This window comes from Pleurodeles waltl, chromosome 9, assembly GCF_031143425.1.
Source record: "Pleurodeles waltl isolate 20211129_DDA chromosome 9, aPleWal1.hap1.20221129, whole genome shotgun sequence".
NCBI lineage: Eukaryota > Metazoa > Chordata > Amphibia > Caudata > Salamandridae > Pleurodeles > Pleurodeles waltl.
In genome coordinates, this window is record NC_090448.1 from 141,024,767 (window position 1) to 141,047,070 (window position 22,304).

At 40.8% G+C, this 22,304-nt stretch overlaps 1 protein-coding gene across 2 annotated transcripts in view; it reads left to right on the forward strand.

Moving 5' to 3' along the window:
* Positions 1-22,304, forward strand: part of CACNA1D (calcium voltage-gated channel subunit alpha1 D) — a 1,248,477-nt gene that overhangs the window by 1,042,621 nt on the left and 183,552 nt on the right. For both annotated transcript variants that reach the window (XM_069206436.1, XM_069206437.1), the window contains exons 38-39: positions 7,378-7,479; positions 14,223-14,353. In XM_069206436.1, coding sequence (XP_069062537.1) covers positions 7,378-7,479; positions 14,223-14,353 — 233 coding nt within the window. The remainder of the gene's footprint in view (positions 1-7,377; positions 7,480-14,222; positions 14,354-22,304) is intronic.

A 22,304-nucleotide genomic window follows, 5' to 3' on the forward strand; every position in this document is an offset into this window, starting at 1 on the left:
TGTTGGAGTCTTTAAACAACTATACCAGCTCATGTTTTCCGCTGTATTGGGGGTATTACACTACAACGCAATGGAGGGCATCCACCATGCCACCCCTCTGCACATATCAAATGACTTACTCATTCAAGACTATAGTAGGCTCAAGATTAATCATCAGTGTTCTGATAACAAATAGTCCTATTCTGCAAGCAACGTCTCTGTCAGATACAACCTGTATAGTGCTTAATGAATCTTCCTCACTTTATATATGTATATAGGCTGTAATTATTACAGATCATCTTCTCCTGGCTCTGGGCGATGCCCTACATGCCCAGTCTCTGTCGCACTTTTGACCAGATACTGGCCAACAGAAATCTACTGAACCTATACTTGTCAAATGTACGACAGCCTGATGCACCCCATTGTCATCATCACACCTCCATACACCAATATCTCAAAGAAAATGTTTAATCAGGTGGCACTACTAAACGGTGTGTCTTTAGTAGCATTTGTAAGTGGCATATATCTCCCAGCCGAATTCAGCGTACGTTTGTCTACCATCTATTAGATCTGCTTTGGGATTCTTGGGACTACAGTTGCAAGGCTTTCCCAGTCAGCAAAAATCAACAAATGATTCTCAAGCAGAGGCAATAAAATAGAGAAATGGTGGGTACCAAGAAAAGCTCCAGCCTCACTGCATTTCCCAGGCATAAGCAACAATGAAAATGTGATGATAGACGTTTATCAGTAATTGAAGAGTCATGCCAGGACAGTGCAATATGTTGCAATTAACCTGGCAGCTATGTAGCGCTCCCGGCATTATTAGATTATTTGGTGGAGGATCAGAGATTTCCATAGCTAAGTACACATTTGAAAATGATCTATGTTCTAGAAACTGGATTTATGTGACACACTACACAATTAACAAACAGCTTCAGAGGTCTAAGGAAATAAAGAATTTCACATTTGGAAAGGATGGAAGGCTCTCTGCTTGTGCGTTTATTACAGGAGTGCCTGCAAAACACATAGCCATAAACAGAAAACAACATTTACTCAAGTTCTCAACAGAAAGCATTTGTTTACTCCAAAGTGCAGAATTATTTGCCACGGGAGGTTTTGACAAGAGGAAGAACTCCTTAGTTAAAAGTGAAATAGTTGACCTTCAGTGTTGCAGGGCTCAAAATAGTGCTCCCTAAGTTACCTTTGCTCCATATTCCATTGTTATCATTATAAAGAATGAAGTCATTCTTGGATATTTTGACAATGAGTCCCTTGCAAAATGTTTCTGCCTTTATTACTACAGTTTACCAATTCAGTTTGGTGCCAAGGCTATCCAGTTATTTACAAAATCACATACTCTAGTTTGGTTTCTTGACTGACACACGGTGTGTGTTTTCCTGTTTAATTGATACTGTGGTACAGTGCCTCTTCTAAAACAACATTTTCAGACAAGATGCTGTGGAAAACCTCAGTCATCCGGCATCTGGTGTATGCTAGACAAAAGGAAATAAAGAGTGCCAACCAAAACCTTACACACAGGTTCCTCTTCGTACTCTTCAGCTACTACTGCCCAAAACCTCTCACCTTGGGCCTAGCATGAGCAATTAGAGACGCTAAGCTGCTTGGCATAATTGCCACCTTTATGCACTCTTTGATAATGGAGACCTTCTTTAAGAAGCTCTCCGCACACTTTGCTCAGCTACAACGTTTTGACTATTGGCCAGCAGCTGTAGCCCTGATGATCAACTTTTGATGAACCAGAACAGGCACAATCTGGAACTTTTTGATCTTGACTTCATTGTTCTGCTTGTTTTCATAGTAAAAAGATACTGGAGGTTTGGCTGTGGTAACATCAGCAGGAGGAACAACATTGTTTTGCTCCTCTTGCCAACTTCGCAGGCTATCAACAGTGGTTATAGACATACATATTTTCATTTGAGGAATAACCTGTCAGATAGCCTATTTAGGTTGATGTACATGCCTCACTAATGGACATTGCATGAGGAAGTGCTCATCACACAAATCCAGATGTAGTGTTTCTCAAGCATGCATCTTTTGGAGACCTATTTAATAAGCAGTCTCTCCTCCTGAATAGACATAGATCCAGTTTCTTTGAAAGATGCATTCTTGATCAGTTGATTACAATACTCCCCGGAATTCAAAAGAACTTCAGTTTTTCTGAAACGTTTGGAGAAGCCATAGTTGCTGGATGATTGTATTGGTCAACAACTTCCGAACAGAGTTTGTTTTTTAGCCTTGTGAAATTAGCAATGGACCATATCTCTCAGCACTCCTATTGACTGATATTTTATCTCTGTGCAGGATGTTAGTTCTGTTTCTTTCCCCCAGTCCATGGACCTGGCAATTTGATTCCTGAGGTTGGTTGTGTGCAACCCTGTTCTTTGTGGATGATATCACTATCCTTCAGCCAAATAGGAAAAAAAATCAACTTGGTGACTTTTTTAGTTTCTGAAATTTGTTAAAACACAAACATCCCATATGTAAATACAAATAACATAATATTTATATAATTATCATAAGATTTTGGTATGCTCCAGAGCCTTACAAATAGCCTCAAAACTTCTGAAGAAAGTAATAGTAAAAAATTACAACCATAGCTGATCTCTCAAATAATCCTTGTACAACAGAAATGGTGCTTACAATAAAGGACAAAATGCTTTCCAGTTTCAGTACCTGAGGCACATAATAGAAATATGGCCAGACGTCCAAACATTAGAAATACCAATTTTATAATTGCGATTATCTCCGAATCGCATTTAAAACATTAATATTCCTGATGAAAGAATTTTTGTTTTCCCAAATAGCAATTCCTAGAAGTTTGCAAATAGGACTACATTGTGATTATTAATGAGATTGGTCACAGTTTGCGACCCATCAGGTATCTCCACCGTCACAGGGATGATGGCCTGCAGCGGTCAGCAGACCGCCATGTCTGTGAATGCTTTTTAATAAAGCAATCTTTTTTTTTATGAATCCCATTTTCCTTAAAAGAAAAGGGAATGTGTTTAAAAAAAGAAAATGAAACATTTAAGTTTCATTTTTTAAGAGCTGTGTTACCAATAGTATGGTAAGCCAATAACCAATCTTTTCTTCCTGGAAATAAAATATCTTCGTATCGAAAGCTGTAGCTCTGGATGGTCACTGATTTTATTGTGTGTGACTGCTGTGTCATGCTGTATTTCACTTTTAGATCTACTGTAACATCCTACAATAAGTCGCTGTTCCCTGCCTTTGGAGTCTCAGGATCACTATGGGTGTACTTGGGTATTTATTTTGAGTTTCCTATTAGCCAAGTCTCTAGTACCCAAAATGTGACCTACATTACCCTCCAAGGAGACTGCCTAGTTTCCCCTGAATGACCCATTACCAGGACAAACGGCCCATGTAAAACATAATTTGGTAAACATTGTTGTGCGTTTTATGAGAGTCAGAATTGTATAGAATAGCATTTCTGGAGAGTGTTATGACCTATTCAGTTAATCAATTTAGTTAGCACCTGTCACGGTCCTGTCTTCAGTGAATGAACAGTAAAATCATTATATGAACATTAAACAGAAAAGGACCTAATTCAAAAAAGGGAAAAAATACAGGGGTGAGGAGAGAAAGGGGACTGTGGCAAAGTGATGCAGTGCAATGGTGGCGCAGCACACCTATCTGAGTTGTGCATTGGTACAGAGTGGATAGCCCCTACTCCTTGTCCACATTTTATTGTTGCAAAATGACTATACCCCTCCAAGGAAGCTTGTCACCCTTGTGATAATTCATTCATTTTCGTGCCCAAAAAAGTGCTATAATTGTTTTTCAATCAAAATGTTTGAGTAGTGGCCAGGAGATTTGTATCTTATATGATGTCCATGGCCAGTTTAGGAACATAAAGTGGGTGATTTTATCAGGAAGATAGCAATTTTGACAAGGCGTTGGTGCCAGTTTTGACACTCTGCTCAGCATCATACTGAGTTCCATCCTGACATAGCGGGCTGTTCCTTTCTCAATAAAATGTGTGGCCACCCCAGTGCTGGATGTTATTATGATTTCACAGCTTTGACTGTTCTCTGTGTTTCAGGAGCTTTCTGTGCCACTCTACTGGCAACAACTAATGGGGGTGGGGGTGGGGGCAGGCTCACAATTTCCTTTAGCCCCAGGGTCCCATTGTCAATCTGTAGCTGGAGAATATAGGGATTTGTTGAGTTAGATCTGAGCTAGTCTTATTGCCCTGTCAGTCAGGAGTTTGTTTTTGCTGAGCTTCCCCCTCATTGTATAGAAGAGCGGCATGGTGGAAACTATTTAATGTATGCACATGTATAACAAATTATCCATTAAACGCTCGATCACTGTAGACCGGGGTAGACCAAGAAATGTTTTCTAAAAATGCCTTTCTAGTCATCTTATATCTTACTTTTTTACAAAATGAATATGTCCATTGTTGGAAAATGGATTATTGGTAAGGGCAGGAAAGTACCTATACTTAGCAATAGGCCACTTACCTCCACTTAGATCCAGTTAGGTCTCAATAAATTAAACCCAGCTCAACCCTTGGTAGCCTGGCAACAAGTGACAAGGCTTAACTTAGGAAACATATGTCTAAGGCATTGAAAAATCACATAACAGTAAATAAGTAAAACTCAAAACACAATAAAAATCCAACACCAGTTTATAACAATAGATTATATTTTTATCTTTAAAATGACACCAAAACAATTAAAATCGGAAAAGGGGAACTGGAGATATGTATTTTTAAAGAATTAATGCCTTTTAGTGCTTCTAAACGAATAGCGCCAATCTGGTCATCTGGTCGCACCTCGACTGGGGCAAAGTCAAAGTTTAAGGCCGACCGCGATGGAGCCCTGCTCGGCTACAGCTTGCAGGAGGCCTCGGTCAAAAGTTTACTCTCGGACTTGGTCGTTTTCCTGAACATTTTCTTCAATGGAACCAAGTCGCCAGTAAAATCCAACCTCCTGGAATTCTTCCTCGGATACGCGTCGTGGGAGCCCTGGGTGGAGATTTTTACCTTCGGACTTAGTTGTTTTTTCGAGATGAAAATCCTTTGACCAGGGCAAACCTGAATCTTGATCTGACGTTTCTTGAGCTTTCTTCAGATACACTACCTGGTAGGTCCCGGTCAACTTTCTACGTTCTGACTTAGTCACTTTTTCAGAGGTTTTCTTCACTGGGACGCACCTGCAAGTCAGTCGCGTTTGAGGCAAGTCAGCTAGAGTTGCTTCGGCTGGCAGGTCCCTTTATGGAGCTTTTTTCCAAAAGCTCTCCAAACTTCTCCAAACTTCTCGATCTTCTCCCAGATGTTCTTTTGAGGTCCAAAGCTAACCCTAAGGTTCCAGAAACTCTGAGATGCTCCTTGAGGGTGTGGACTACAACTCCCAGAATGCACCTGGTGCAAACTCCTAATTGGCCACTGGACAGAGGTCAGCTGGTCAGTTTCTTCAGGAGTTGGTGCATGGGAACTCTGTGTAGCAATTTTACACCTGTGGCAAACAGGGAGTCTCTCCTTGAACCAGTTGAAGCCAGGCAATGTCCTTCTTGTGGTGAAGCCCAAGTGTGCGGCTGGTGCAGACCTCCAGATTGCAGAATCCAGGTGCAGGACAGGGGTCCAGCAAGGCAGTCCTTCTTCTTCTGTAGTACTTCCTTGGTGGAATCTGGTAGGGATCTGAGGTGTGGGAGCAGGTCTGCCAGTTTTACCCTTGCTCCTGGGTGAAAAGCTGGGGTGTCCTGGTTCTCCAGTCGGGTGCAGGGTCCTTCCCCCTGTGATGACCACTTCCTGGGAAGTGTGGCAAAAATCAATCCCAGGGAGCATCATTCCTCAAAAATCAATCCATCATGGCTGAAAGTGATTTTTAGAGGTTACATCTGGCTGAGCCCACCCACTGGTGTGGCTAAAAATCTTAAACACACCCTTCTCCTGCCCTCTCCTAATCTAATCAAGGGGGGCACCTAATTTCCTGGGTTTGCAGGATGTGATGGAGGTGCTGGGTTGCTCCAAATGTCCTTCCCTGTCTTTGAAGACCAGTTTAGCAGCCCTCCCCTTCCTGCCTTTCCATCTGCCGAGGGTAGATCTCCTCCCACAGGCACATTCCTTTGTGTTGTTCAGCCCAGGCTACTTCACACCTCATCAAGACAGCCTGGCCAGTCTGCCAGAGGCAGGCCAATCAAAGCAGAGGACTACAGGGCTGAAGTTGGCACCTTTTTAGTTAAAGTTTAAAATTGTAAGTTGTGGGATTTATTATAACAATTAATTTGATACCAATCTTGAGGTATCTGCCACTTAAGGGGACTTTATAAATTAAAATAAAGTCTCCCCATTCTAGCCTATTGAGGCCCTTCACTACAATGAGGGAAAACAACTTTGGCTGTTTTACCTCACCGGGGCTTACAAAACTACTTCTATAAGATCCCTGCTCATAGTTACATGGCACCCAACCCTAAGAGCACATAGGGCACACCCTAGGGATGACGTATATGCAAAAATAAGGTTGTTTAAGGCTTTGTAACTACTTTTAATTCCAAAGTTGAGTGAGCCTCTTCAATCAGACCTGTTTCCTCACACCCATTTACCCACCTCTGCCTTACAGGATATATCTCCCAAGCAATGTTTTCATCTTAATGTGTTCATAGGATTACTCCTAGATACTTAAATGACGATTGACGATTTGTAGGTCCACCAATGGAAGTGGTTTCAATATTGCCCCTTTTAATGATGCTCTCAATTATCATTTTATATTTAGTGGGTTTCGGCTTGCTCTTATTTGTATTGTACTAGTAGCTTGTATCAGAAGTTGTGACAGTCAAACATTTTGTGAATTAAGAAGTCAGCATCAAGAAATATCAGAAACCTGCCCCCTTCCACCGGAGGGACATCTGGGCAGGCTTCTTGTATTTTAGTGTACACCTTATTAATTTACAAGTTCAACAACATTGGTGCAAATTGTCAACCTGGTTTAATGTCTAAACTGGTCACTAATTACTGTGCCCATTGATCCCATCTCGGACTTGGACACTGGAATTGGAGTAAAGGCCTTTTATGGCAATTTGTGTGTCCCACATCTTCATATGTGGGCGTCTTTAAAAAAAAACCTTGTGCCTGAGGCAGAGGCCTATGTTAATGATACTCCAGATATCATCGATAGGGTATGGAATGTGGATGCCCAAATAAATCATTTGATTGAATGCATAGAGTGGAGAATTATAGTATTGCATGCCATTCTGAACATTTTCTTAAGGTTGACCTGAAAGCCAAAAAATGTGGAGAAGATATTTAGTACTCCTTACAGAAAAAGCTCAGAACCATTGTTTTTATATACCCTTTCCTAAGCTGTGTAATGCATAACACTGATGTTGTGATTTTCAGAGTGTTATTTTCAACAGGTAATTTGGAACAAGCAAATGAAGAACTAAGAGCAGTAATAAAAAAAATATGGAAGAAAACAAGCATGAAGCTGCTCGATCAGGTTGTACCACCTGCAGGGGGTGAGTGTTTTTCTCTTTTGTAAACAGAAAAAAACATGATGTCCTGAAGAATTTAAAGTGCTTTACAACACTTAACTGTAGTATACATTCTGTAATAAATATAAAGCAGAATAAGTAGACAGATCTTAAGGGGTTTGATGGATAATACGTATTGGATATTAAAACCATGATCATTTCATCAGTTTGCAAGGACCGTTGCTCAATTTAAAATGAAAATAATGCATGCAACTAAGTCAGGGGAAACATGGACTGGTATTGTATTAAAAAAGATATCTAAATGGATCTATTTTCAATATTTAAGTTACTATGGCATTATAGCCTGCTGCCTAGAGTTATACGGCCGTTAAAGCACTCTGCTCGCAATAAATACCTGAGCTGCAGTTGAGGGCCTATAATGATTGAGAGGGCATTTAATACATGGTATAGCCACAGGTAAAAAGGCTATAATGCAGTCAGGACATTTCATCAAATGAGGGTAGAATGCTGTAAATTAAGCAGGGAGAAGTGAAAGACACACAATAAACTAATGGAGCAGAAGGCCTGTACAAGCCAATTATGGTTATTTGCTACTCAAGTGCCCTAAGTGGATTGCCCAATATTTCGGTGTTCTACTTGAATTAATATTTATTAACATCATGTATACCACATCTGTTCAGTGCGTCTCACGTGAATGATTTAAAACAATCTCTAGTAAATCTTCAAGTTACTTAACGTCAATATTCACTAAGATCATGTATATTCCAATATTTAAATTAATATGCACTAACAAATAAAGAGTTCTTCTGTTATGCTTATAGCTTAAATTACTGGCCCCTCCTCTTCAATTACACCTTACGTTTACCAGCAGAACCCCTTCTTCTCTACGACACTGTTGAGCAATTGGGTTATTTTACATTTCTAATGCTGAATAGCTAGCCTTTGCCTGTGAGCTCATTTTCTGTGACTTTACCATCATCCCATTGCAGTCCACTGATGTCAGGTATCTCCTTCTCCTTGCTCGATTTGTCTTCTTTGATGTGCGCCTCCCATGTCCACAGTCCCCTTCTTGATTTTCAACTATATGTGCAGGGTGCCCCTTGGTCGCTTATCCCCCAACTGCCTCGTATCCGTCAAAAGACACAGTCCCTATCCCAATTCACCTTCCCTGCCAACAAACACACTGTGTGCTTGAGGTTTATCAACCGAGACAAAGTTGCAAGGCTATCCCGTGCCTACTTCCCCTTTCAAAACTCGCTGACCTGTCTTACCCTCAGTGTCCCGTCCTCTTCCTCTATAGTCTATAGGATTCTGATTCATCCAGTGCTCTCTCTCACTCACCTTTGTCTTCTTTTATCTTCTCCTACTGCTTGTTTTTCTTCCCCACCCAATTCCTGCTTTTTAACTAAGGTCCAGTCCTAATTTCCTTTCACAGTCCTCTTTCCAAGTATCCTCCTCCCGATATTAAATTATTTGAAACAAGATAGCTGTTTACAATGGAGACTTTTATTCACAAGAAAAATCTGTTTTGATCTCCGTAATGTTGTACTGCACCCCATTATTCTTTCTGTTTTGTACATATGCAACAACAGTTGTTCAGTTGTTATGTTTCTTTTATCATCATGTGTATGTTTAAAGTTAATTATTTATAGGTAAATTAATAACCTTGCTTTTAATCTCTAATATGCTCAAGAAATTTGCGTGGATCAACCAGGTTTTAAAAGATCATCTAATATGAGTCATTAGGCTGATTCTGAAAAGCATAATAATATGTTTATTATGGTCCAATAATGCCATTTCGGGTTTCTGGTGACATTTACAAACCACAAGACCTACCTAAGCCACCTCAGTTGCATAATAGGACCACAATAGCATCCTGTCTTTTCTTTCTTCTAAAAGTATGTATTTATGTATTGCGGTGATTTTAGATTAACAGTTTAACTCATGTCTTGTTTTAAAAGTGCAGGATCGGAACACAACATCAGACATCTCTTTAGATGTACACTGTTTAGATGTAAAGAGTGCAGATGCATGGTAACTATTTGGTATTTTTTAGTTTAATGTACTTTTGTAGCCTTGCCACGTCTTTAAGGGATGCTCAGACTCAGGTTCATGAAGCAGAATCCGGATGCCAGGCGCGCGGGTGATGATGGAGGCTGAGCTCTGTGAAGGTGACCATATCTTCATTCCTAAGAAAGAGCATGATGGCTACCCTGCTCTACAGCATGATTCATGACTCAAGCAGCAGCATCAGCTTTATTGCTCGAGGGTGCAGCTATTATTTAAAGTGGTTGAATGCCCACTGGGAGCTAGGATGATGAAAAGCAAAGTCTAAAGCATCTGACTTTAAAACCTACAACTGATACTGCACATTTAAAACAATTGTTTGTTTTTGTTCCTTTGTTTTAACTGTATTCATTCAAAAATGCTTGCATGGCCTAGATTAACTGCTTGACTTCTTATAACCTTGTGCCTGAGCTTTTTTCTGCAGCCTATATTCCTTTAACTATCAGTCTCTCAGAATATTCTGAAGCAGTTCTGTTTTAGGGTGGTGGCATGGAACTAGTGTTGCCTCGTGCCAGCTGTATTCCCCGCCGTTTTTGAAATACAGATGCATGCTTCAGAATACAGACGCTACAGTAGACATGTCTGCATGAGTGATAGTCTTGCTTGGGTGTTTGTACTCAATGTGTTGCTCGCACAGAATCCCATTACCTCTTCACCAAAGACTGCCAATTCATCCTGACTAAGGCTAAGTGTAACTACGTTTTCTTGAGGGAGGATGACAGCCAGAGGTGTGTTCATGTGTATATTATACTCCTGTAATGCCATGGACGGGTTCTAGTAACATGACAAGCCATGAGACTGGAGGTCAGATGGTTGTTAGATGTCACCAGAACCCCTAACTAGCATTGCAGGACCATAATGCCCTGTTTACCTTATATGTAGTCTACAATACATGATACACTAGCAAATCATAAACAGGAGGATCCACAAACTACAAACTCCTCTGTACCTATCACCAGGACCCATACTGCTTGTAGCAGCACCTCTGCTAGTAATAGTAATACATTTGCTGGGGTTGCTGTTTTTGACACTTTTACCAATAGTACCACTGAAACTACAGGGACTACCACTGGTGTAACTGCTGTTAGCACTATTTCATCTACTGCTACCATCAGTTCAAGAACTACTAATAGTAGTCCATGCACTACCTGTGGTATTACTGGAAGTGGTTGTAGATGTGTGTCTTTTATTGAATGTGTTCTAATTATTTCAGAACCTCTAAATTAATGGCACAGAGTAATGATAACATGGCCGTAAATTATGTGATTTACTTCACAGTTGCGATGTTATTTCTGTGTATTATTATTATTGTTTTTAAAGTTAATTCGAATTGTAAACGAAAACTTACAAATCATGCATGTATGCTTACAAGTATGAAGTGTTGAATACATTCTAAATACTGCTTGTCATCATATAGACAAAGTAGTATTATTGGGAAATACTCCAAAGTAGGTCTTCTTCAAAAATAGCACAATCTAAAACTAGATAGCTCTCACAAGGTCATCCTCACACAGTAAGCATTAGAAAAATATTAAAACATGTATATAAAGGATTCTTTCGCTATAATCCTCGTAAATCATGCCAGCGTGAAAACAATGAGATCGATTACAATTTCTAAACTTTTGAATAAAACTCCCACCTTTAGCCCATGTAATAGCACCTTTACCTATGTGCTTAGTAAGAGGACTGATGCCCTGAGTCATGACCCACTCCCTAATCTTCCTCATCCTAGTTCTTACAGCGTGGGTTGTGTCCAGCAGATTTTCTAGGCACTTTATTAACCCTTTTATTACCTTTACTGTAATGTTGAGAGAGGAAAGGACTAAGAACCACTTCTTATCCTACTACTCTCACAAAAGCGGAACGCTAGCCAATTTCTTTCGTCTCTTGGTTTTTCGTACGTAGGCCATCATTCCAATTTGCCCAGAGCAGTAAGAGATATATGTTATTAAACGTGGTTGTTCTTTTGGTGCTGTGGTCCCTCATTCTGCTGTGCCCGAGCCAGCACAGGGACCTTTTACCGGAGTTTAAGCATTGGGTGACAGTGAACCTGCCTCAACACTTGTATGTTCTAACAATTTTTGGTCTGTTTTTCTACCTTCACTTTGCATTTTGGAAGTGATAGCCTTTGTTTGAATAGAGTTGAGGTGAATTCAGGCCCAAGCATGCTTTTAATGTCGCTCCTTTAGTTCTAAAGTCTGTTTGACCTGCCTAACAAGTTTGGAGTTGATTATGCCGCTTTTGCTTGCGCGCTTCTGGTCAGGATCCCTTGTACTGCAGCCTGTCCATCATAGAGGCAGTCTTTAAATCTTTCCAGCAGACAAAGAGAGATTGCCACTTGTTAACCACATTTTTCAGGTAGCTCTCTGTGTTGGTCGTGTTTGCTTATCTCCTGGCAGGCACTCATGTCCAAAGTTGAGCCACGTAGAGCATAAAGCATGCTCTAAAGCATCACCAGAGAGAGCCTGTCCTGTGGTTGCGATGGGTGAATTTTCCAGCAATGTTAAGAATTTTCAAGGTCTCTTCCAAGCAATGATCAATCAATCTATGGAGGCATCTTTTAAAGCAAGAGAAGGTCTTCCTTCTTCAGAGCAAGGCATATTTGAGGAATATCTGGACCCAGATAAAGAACCTCAGAGTGGTGAACAGAGAGGATGATACATTTAAGATTCTGATCTTTCTGAAGTCTTGCAACATTCAAAGGAAGAGATTTTCCTGAACCCAATGGGAAGGAGAAATAATATAACATATTTATACAGTACCAACACCAAGAACCTTATTCCCCACCTCCCTTTTTGCCAAACATTTTTTGTTTGTAAAGTTTGGTCACTCTGGTAATGGGTTGGGTTGCCTTTTCCAACATCCCCAATCCAGTGGGTATCATCATCAATTTATTTGGCATATCTGTCCATTGCTGTATCTCTTCTTGCGAGGAAGGATAGAAGGTCATTCTACAAGACGAACCAGTGCATTGTGGTTTGTATTTGTCAGAATTCACGGAAGGATATTTGTAGAATAGTCACATGTGCCTCTCCAAGTACCTTAATATTACATTACAACTTTGAATTGGTGAAGTTGCTTATTTTGGTTTGGTTCACGGGTGTTGAAAATAGTCCAAAACAGATAAATCTTCTTTATGTTTATTTCATAAGGTTACCAAATTAATTTTACTGGGTAAAGCATCACTTGTAGTTGTTTTGTTTGTGCCCTCAGAATATGAATCCACTGCAAAATATTCCCACGTTGTAAGGATTGGGATGAAGAAGATGAACAAACAGGTAGAGCTTGAATCGCTTGCCAACAGTCTTCATGACTCTGCGGCTTATTCTTCCTTATCACAGTCCTCAGTTTTCCCATTCTTCCTTTCTTCTTTGTGGGTGTATTTCAGGTTTATTTTTAGACCACTGACATTTTATCTTAGAAATTAGGAAGTGATGTGGTTTGCCTTTCTCTTTAGTGAGAGTGGTAGGCGGAGCAGTGGTTCTAGTCTAAGCTTTTCCTCTCAAGGTTATAGAAGAGATAAAATATTCGAATGGGAAAACTATGCTAGGAAGTGGCTGCATGAATTGAAGGGTACAACTCACATTGTAGTGACTGTGTCGAGGAAGACCTGGACTCAGAGCAAAGATACGTTCTTAAAGGTAATACAAGCATTTGTTGCAACACCACCCATGACACATATGACATTTCATTTATATATTTTAGTAATAAAAGTGACATTACCCTGTCATATCTATACACTATTAACCGGCATAGCAATAGTGGCCTAGAGCCTAATGCAAGCAAGCCAAACATTAAGTTACACATTCCTGAGGCTCGTGCAACTGCACCTATCATACTGATTATAACTACGCCTCTCACACTATTACAATATTGCACTGTTCTTTGCCCCTCTTCCTCACGTTTGGTAGATATTCCTTCTTCAATTGACATCATCAACGGGGTTGTAGCAGGTGATCCCAATCAATTAACTTCATGTCCTCTTTTAGACCAAGAAGAGTTTTCGTCTGGTAGAAAGAGATTTGGGTGTCTTCATTCTTCTCTGTGAATGAAAAGTCACACAATGTGTTGTCTATATATATATAGATAGAAAAGGATTTATAAAACCTAATCAATGTAACATTATACATAATTAACCCTCACCTTTCACCTCCCTCCACCCCTTCATCAGTGACTGAGGTAATCATCTGTATCTTCACCCAGGTGTCCGGCAAGGGGTATTTTCTCTGGCCAAATCATGACACTTCAAACATAAGATGATATTTTGTAATGTTGAGGGTCATGTGCTGATAGTGCATGAAGCTCACATTTCTGTAGCATATTTAATATTAAACACATTACTTACAAATAATAAACTGACTCACATGGTTTGTGTGTGTCTCCTGCTTTTTCACTCCTATGTCACAATATTTACAATAACCGACACATTTAATGTGAGCATAATTATTTTATTAGTAAGATTCTGGGAAGCTATTTCCTCTCATGTTGGCCTATACTGCTTTGAACACTAATTTACTTTTAAAAAACGTAGTTTCCCTTTTATGCAAAAACTTGGTAAGTTCCAGATGTAGGCAGTATTGTTACATTGTCATCATTGCTTGATGCACCCATTGCCTTGTTTTGCAAAATCAGATCTAAGTATTTAGGCCATTAATGAATATTTCTGACTTGGGAGAGATTTGTCTGATCTATTCATTTAGATGATGAGGTAACCGTGGGGAAGTTCTATGCCACCTTCCTGATACAGGACTACTTTAGGAAATTCAAGAAACGAAAAGAACAAGGACTGGTGGGGAAATACACTACAAAGAACACTACAATTGCTTTACAGGTGATTTTCTACTTAATCCTCTCACTAACAATTTTAAATGTATTTAAGATGCTAAGCAGGTGCCTTTTGACCATTAAGCATAATCAATGCTAGGACTCCATCATCTTGGGCGTCCTCCTAAACCTATTCTGCTTCGAAATGAAGGATGGTCATAGGTTTGTCATTTTAAGTCAAGGTAAGTGGAAAATGGTCTGTTTTTATCTTTGTCTGTTCACAACATGTCACAACAAATAGTTATAGATAACAACATTCATTTGGTGAGTGTTCAGTACACATGTAATCATTTTTAGGGATTTGACTGATGACATTGGGGGATGTTGTGGATTGATTGTTCTTAAAGGTCCATTTATATTTTAGTAGTGCATTATGACACCTTAAGTATAGAAATCATTCATGTGATGTATTTGGACGAAGGCTTTAATTGGCAGTTTGCAATATAAATCGAATTTTTGGAATATGCATACACTTGTATATGGTGTAGCTTGCTAATTCCTTTGGGAGAAGCCTCCTTCTCTTCTGTAAAGAACCTTTAAGTATTGATGGGTTGCAATTGCAATGTAAAGGGCACTTGACTGAATTGGATGTCACATGCCCCTTAATTTTCATCCTAATATCTATTGGCAACAGGAATGACAAAATCAAAGCAATTCTGCTTCCATATGTAATTTTTATATTACTGTTTGATAATCCAAGTTTTGTTAAATCTCTTTTTGACATTTCAGTCCAGATTGTTGGAAGAAGAGACATGTGGTGCACATATTGTTCCAAGGATTTGTCTAGGTCATGTGGGCTTCTTGTTACCCTTTAGCAGTGTCAAGACTGGAAAATGTGTATGCTCTGCTGTTCGTCTTATTATGATTTTAGAGGGTTTTTATTTCACAGCAGTCAGTTTTTTCTATATCATCAGCATTTTGAGTTATTTCGTGCGTACCACTCATGGTCCATCCAAAACCCAAATACGTTCCGTTATGACTAATCTTACTAACCTTTATTAGTAGATCACTAAAACAATGAATTTCAAGTCTGGCCAATGGTTGGGATGTATGATAAGAGTGTTGACTGCAAAAAAAGTAAAAACAACAGATGATGAACGGAATGCAGAGCAAATCAAACATTCACCCCAGTCACAGATCTGGGTTTAATCCATCAGTTCTTTTGTGTGCCGTGCCATGCCATTCCAGTTTGGACCCAGCCATATGCAAATCAGTCTTGACCCTGTTCACCATGGGAATCAAGAGGCAGGGGCGGCTGCCTCTTGAGGGCGGAAGGGGCCAGCAGCTTAACAAAAAGAGCGAACAGATGCTTGTAATATTTCACCATAGGTTGTTTATTTATTTTTTTGGTGTGAGGGATGGGTGCAGCCTTGCACATGTAACGGGAGACGAAGTCCTCGCCGTGGAGGCACAAGCCAGGCCAGTGACATCATAGTGATGGGTGAGGCAGGATTTCCCAGTAGATCTGCATTTGGGCATTTACTGTTGTGGCCCAGAGTGGGGTTAGCACAGCTCCATTGATGTAATGGGATAGGGGTGGAGCAGACAGAAGAGAACACGTTAATAGTGGGTGGGAACCACCTGCAGGTTCTGCCTACTCCATTTTCACCAACTGCTGGTTTGCTTTTCATTGTTAAGAGACAGAATAGAGGAGGAGTCTGGCATTCTCATTTTCAGTTTCTGTTATGCTTCAGAAGGGTTTAATAGCAAGCAGTTGCCTGGAGGGGCGCAGATAGGGAGCAGATGCACAAAGCCAAAGACAGATCTCTGGAGTGCCAGTGGAGATGTATTGAAGTTTTACAGCGTCTTGTGAGCCCACCTTGGCAATGCGCTGAACTCCAGTGCAAGGGTCACCACTGCTCTTTCCCCTTTTTAAAACCTTAGGTATTTTGCTTTATTATTCGCAGGTTGGTGGGCATTTATGTGGTTGGAAACTCTGCCTGTGTGAGTGTGCATCCTGTACAAAGTGTTGAGATCCCATTGGTCTCTCACCACAAACACTTTCACTGTACTGGTGTCACGTACAGAATAGCATGATTAAAAGTAAAATGTGTATTCAGTCTAACAATAGCTGCAAGTCTAATTAACAGGGCTTATAAATGAATGGATGAATGAGTGAAAGGGTGGATGTTATGACGGATGAGAGAAAGGGAGGAAGAATTAATACATGGATGGATAAATGAGTGAATGGGTGGATGGGTGGATGAGTGAAAGGATGGCTGGATGATGAGAGAAAGGATGGATGATGAGTGAAAGGGTAGATGGATAGATGGATGAGTGGATGGATGAGTGAATGGCTGGATGGAGGGACGGGTTGAAAGGGTGAATGGATGAGTGAAAGGATGGATGTAACAATGGATAATTGAAAGAATGGATGAATAAGTGAAAGGGAGGGTAGATGGATGGCTGGATAAAAGGGTGGACCGATTTATGAGTGAAAAGGTGAATGGATGGATGAATGAGTGGAAGGATGGGTGGGTGAGTGAAAGCGTGGATGGATGAGTGAAAGGGTAAATGGTTGGATGGCTAAGTGGATACATGGTGGAAGAGTGGATGGATGGATGAATGAAAGGTTAGATGGCTCAGTGAAAGGGTGACTAGATGAGTGAAAGGGAGGATGGATGTTGGAGTAAAAGGATGGATGGATGGAGTGAAAGGAATGGATTGATGAGCGAAAGGATAGCTAAACGGATGATTGAAAGGACGAACGGATGATGGATGGAAGAGATGTATAAGTGAAAAGATGGATGACTCAGTGAAAGGATGGATGGATGACTATGCTTGATGGATAGGTTTGAAGATGTAGGTATAGGGATGGACATGGATGGGTGGACGGATGGACAGTGACGCAACCGAGACAGACTGAATGTTGGATGTAAAACGGAATGGATGATAGAGCATAAGGGCAAAATGGTGGATATCAGCGAGTGGATGGAAGAATGTAAGGATGAATGGAAAGATGCTTGGATTTGTGCTTCTTCATTCATGACAAGTTGACCATGAACAGCTGGTGACTAAAGTCACTTCTACGTGCTTTGCTGTTCTTAGATGGCTACAAAAGATCATCTGGCTAATTTCTCCTACAGCCCAGAGGACCGTAATCCAAGCCCCGATTTTATCAAGATAAGATTAAGAAATATACTCTATCTAGGCACTGATAACACAACAACTCACTGCCTACAGATAGTTCAAAATGCGGCTGCCAGACTACTTTTTCATCTACCCAAACCAGCCTCAGTTTCTCACCTGCTCCAGGAACTCACTGGCTTAGGGTTCCGAAACGCATTTAGTTTATGGCACCCTGTTATATGTTCAAAATCAAACAAGGCGTGGGACCACGCTACATTCAGGAACTGGTGAGACCGTATCAGCCCACACATGCTCTTTGATCCTCTTCTTGTTCATTGTACCAAGGTTCCATCTATCCTGCATTGAAGGATGCTCTCTTTCTTACCTTGGTCCTAAATTGTGAAATGTTGTTCCAGAAGCTTTGAAGAATTGTAATTCATTACTGACTTTTGTCGAGGCTGGAAGACCTGGCTTTTTAAAAATAATTGATCACTACACCCTACCTACCTTCTGCTGTGCACCAGGAAAGTCCTTCAGGTAGCTGTGTGCATTATAAAAATCATAACCTAAACTAAGCTTGAATGGAAGAGACAAGTAAGCTCTTCTGAGGAGGGTTGCCATGACTTGCTTCACTTGCTTGGTGCCATAAGCTTTGGTTCAAAGTAGAAGGTATTTATGACCTTGCTCCACAGTGTATTGCTGTGCACATAAATAGTGAGCATTTTGTGTCACCAATAAACTGTGCCCATTTTCCTGCACCTGTTCAGTTGCTAAGACTGCTCATGTGCAGTACCAAAAGATCAGGACTGAATTCAGGCAGAGCATTTAACACGGTGCTGTGCTGCTGGTCTGCCTTCAGATGCAGAAGAACTGTGTGTGGTTCTATGAATTAAATTCCATTATGTCAAACAAATTGCGTGTGGCAAATTAGCAGATCACCGCTACAGCTTTATGGTACACAGAGTACAAATATATCTATGGAGCTGTTGGTTAAAATTGAGATAATATGTGAGTGTCATTAAAAATAATGAGATTGCAGATTACGATTGAGATGCATTAGGAGAGCTGTGTGTAAGAGAAGCAATCCATATTGAAACCACTACACACCTATATTCCACTGCCACAGGTGTTCAAAGCCCTGACAGATAAAATTCAGTGTATCCTGGAAATCGTGCCTGATGGAGGACTGAGTAAGATACCAACTGGAAGTCTGCACAATGTGGCACTGGGCTGGACAGCTTCACTTCAAGTCCTATAGCAAGTGCAGTTAAAATTGGACTGTAAAATACATTATTTCACACAATGTTTAACAACTTTTCAAGGAGTTAACCCCCTCACATCATCAAACCTCCCTTAATATAGGTTGGTGGGATTGTTCCTTCACTGCAATCCATATTTGGGCCCTGCCAAGGATGCAAGTGGGTGGTGCCAGTGGTGATTTGGGCTTAAACAATTTGGGCACCTGCACTAATTTTGTTTTAACAAATTAAGCACTGGATATTGTATTATTTATCAGCAATTTATTTACTTTTAAGACAATCCTCTGTCCCCACTGAATGAGCTAGTGCAGTCATCATGCACTGCTAATTTTGTAAAAGTAAACCACCCATGACTAAAGGGACAATCCCACCACCAGTTGATGGATGTTTTATAGTTGCTGCAGTCGCCTACTTTAAATGTAAAATATGCACTGGCTCAAGAATGAAAGGGAAAGTGCAGCTGAGTGCTGTTTTCAGGTCCGTAATGGGAAGTCTAAGCACAGGTGTGAGTAACAAAAGCAGAATAGTGTAAAGATATGCATGTTTTTCATTTAACAGAGATATGGAAGGTTTACAACCCACCACTTTCAAACTTCACCACTGGAAGGCTGTGATGGTTTGTAGATGATGTAACTGGTTTTGAAGATGGTGCATGCCAGCAGGGGAAGTCAGAGTTCTTTTAGATGATATGGGAGTGATCTGGGAGGACTTGATGTACAGCATTGCCACTGTCCAAATCCAAGGCTGTGAGGGCATGAGAAGCAGTTCTGAAGACATGAAGGGATGGTTTCACTATCTTCAGTAGAGAGAAGTGGTATGAGGCCATCTTGGTTTTCTTAGTGATGTGGTCCTTGAGGGCGAGGTTAGTGTCCATGTTGAAACCGAGTGACATGGCATTGCATGAAAGCTGAGTTCAAATCTATCCTGGTTCATGTTGTTAAGCTAGGTTGTGTGCTATTTTTGCATATTGCTCTTGGCAAATATCAGACATAGAGGTTTGTATGAGGTGCAGTTGATGTTTAGCCATTAGATGTCTAGAGCAGAAGAGAGTTTCCCTTTTGTGTCTTTGGTGTATTGATGAATTTTGATGCCGTCACCAGTAAGTAAAGTCCCAAGAAATCCACATAGAGGTTGAAAATTATAAGGGCAATTTGGAATCGTGAAGGAATCCCCAGATGAAAGAGATATCCAGGGACCTCAAGATGCCCATGTGAATGAACTGGAGTTGGTTGGATAGGTGGAGAACCAATACAGGAAGTTGCTAGTGAATCCAATTTGAGATTTCGAGGTGTGGAGGAGGGATGGTCAGTGGTATCAAAGGACACTGAGGAGTGCAGAAATATCAGGAGGCAGTGGTGTGCTCAGGAGGGTATCATCTATGATTTGTAATGTAGCTGTCTTGATACTGCAGCATGATCTGATGCTGGTTTGGAGGTCCTGAAGGAGATGCATGGCAATTATGTGATCCTGATGCTATATGTAGACTGTTTTTTCATAAAGATGAGTGATGAACTGGTAATTGGCAAGGTGGCTAGGGACGAGTGCAAGTTTCTTCAGTAATGGGAGGATTTTGCCTGTCTTAAGAGCTTCAAGGTAGACAATTTGAGCAAGCACATTATTGACAGTGATGAATAAGAAGTGAGAGAACTACTCCAAAGAGGGCTTTGATGAATGAAGAGAGAAAGACATTATTTTCATAGTTGAGTTGAGAGAGGGAGGTGAGACTGTTGGTGAGGTCTCCGAGAGACATTAGTGTGAGAGATGACTATTTTGGGATGCAGTATGGCGGCGTTGGTGTCAGAGGGAAAGCAGGCTTGATATTGTCATAGATGATTTAGAATCTCCTGTAGTTTTTATTTTTTTTATTTTCAAAGAATAGGTTGATGACTTTGCCCTTTCCCATGGACTGTGTAATAGGAGAGTTAGCCAGGGGGGGTGATAAATTGTCTTGAAGAGTGTTCAGCTTCATCTATGGTGTTGGTGTGGTGTTTGGCTTTGGCTGATTTGATGTGTATGTTAAGGCAAAAGCTTAAGTAGCAGATGTACTTGGGGGGTTCTGTTTTTTCTTCCATTTTCCTTTGTGTCTGCAGGCAAAGCATTTATTATCCCCGAATGTCTCTGGAGAATGAAGGTTGGTCAAGGATTTGGTCTGATCTTGCTTCTTTTATTTACAGCGTGGGTGTTCACAAGATATTCCAGAAATGAGTTGACACTCATTTAGAATTGTAATACAGTCAGCCATGGAGGTGGCAGGGCAAAAGATGAGTTTGAGCTTTAGTCTTTGAAGAATCTGTAGATTTGTTGCTCTCTCTTGGGGTGACGTCAATGTGTTGCTTGGAAGCTAAGTAGCGTTATGGGATGGAAAGGGGTCAGTCCATTCAGAGGCCTGGGAGGCTTGCATTGGGTGTTTGGTAATGTTGTGAACATGAGGAGGAGGATGCGGCCTTTTGAGTGTGTTGGTTGAGTGACATGATGTTCCACATTGTGTGAGATGATGAGGCTAAGGAGGGTGTCTCTTGTTTGTTTGATGCTTTAGTTATCTGGGAGGTTGAAGTCACCAAGTTGGTGGTATAGCAATGTCGGATGGATAAAGTGTTGAGGACACTATTAATTTGTCTCTGAAGTACTTTTCTGAGCATGAGGCCGGTAGATGAGTTGGAAGGTGGACGACTGAGTTGCAGAAAATGAGAAGTGCAGATTAGGAGCTCCATGCAGTTGAAAGTCCCTTGCTTTCTGGTGTTGCAGGACCTGGATGTATTATGGATGACAGCAAGACCTCCTTCCTTAATATAAGCATGGTTCACATGCTGGATGCTGTAGCATGTGAGAACAAGAGAGTGTTCCCAAATGCTCCAGAAACTGAGCGTGATCCATATTTCTTTGATAAGGATTGTGATAAGTGAAGAGGGTTAGGATGTCTGGAGGCTAGAGTTTTGAGTGTGTGTTGACAAGCTTTGGATGGAATGTGTATTTGGTAATTTGAGAGTATTTGGTGGTTAGACGGATCTGTGTGACATATGGGTCTGTGTGTTGTGGTCAAGGATGCTGTCAGAGTGCATGCATGGTCTTGTCTGGGTGTAGTTGTGGGGATGGAGGAGGAGGGTGGGCGAGGCACATGATGAGATCATACATTGGAGGTGTTTGCCATTGCTGCAGTGAAACAAGGTTTCACTCCCAAGACCTTTCCTGGCCCTAGCGAGTCCAAACAATTAATTCACTTGACTGTCTCCACCCTGTGCTGTGGGTGCCCATGAGGAGCTGATTGAAGTAAGGAAGAGACAAAACATGGTGTCATTTCCTGTAGCAATTGATTCTGGTTACCTCTCTCCTAAAACCTTCTCAGACTTTGAAAGTGTTCTGCTCAATACCACTAAGATCCCTTTCTATTCCCTGTCTCTGGTACAGGGATCTATATGATGAAGAAGCTATGAAGCTGTTTTCCAGGTTTTAATTAGTTGATGAATTACTATCACACTGGAGCTACACTGTTAAGGTTCATTTTCAAGCCATTAAACACATCTGTTTCATAATCCCTTTTAATGATGAGCCAGTGTTGAAAGTCACAGCTGATTGTAAATGTCATGCCCCTTTTAATTTAAGAGCTATGTGTCTAGATTAAATCACATCCAG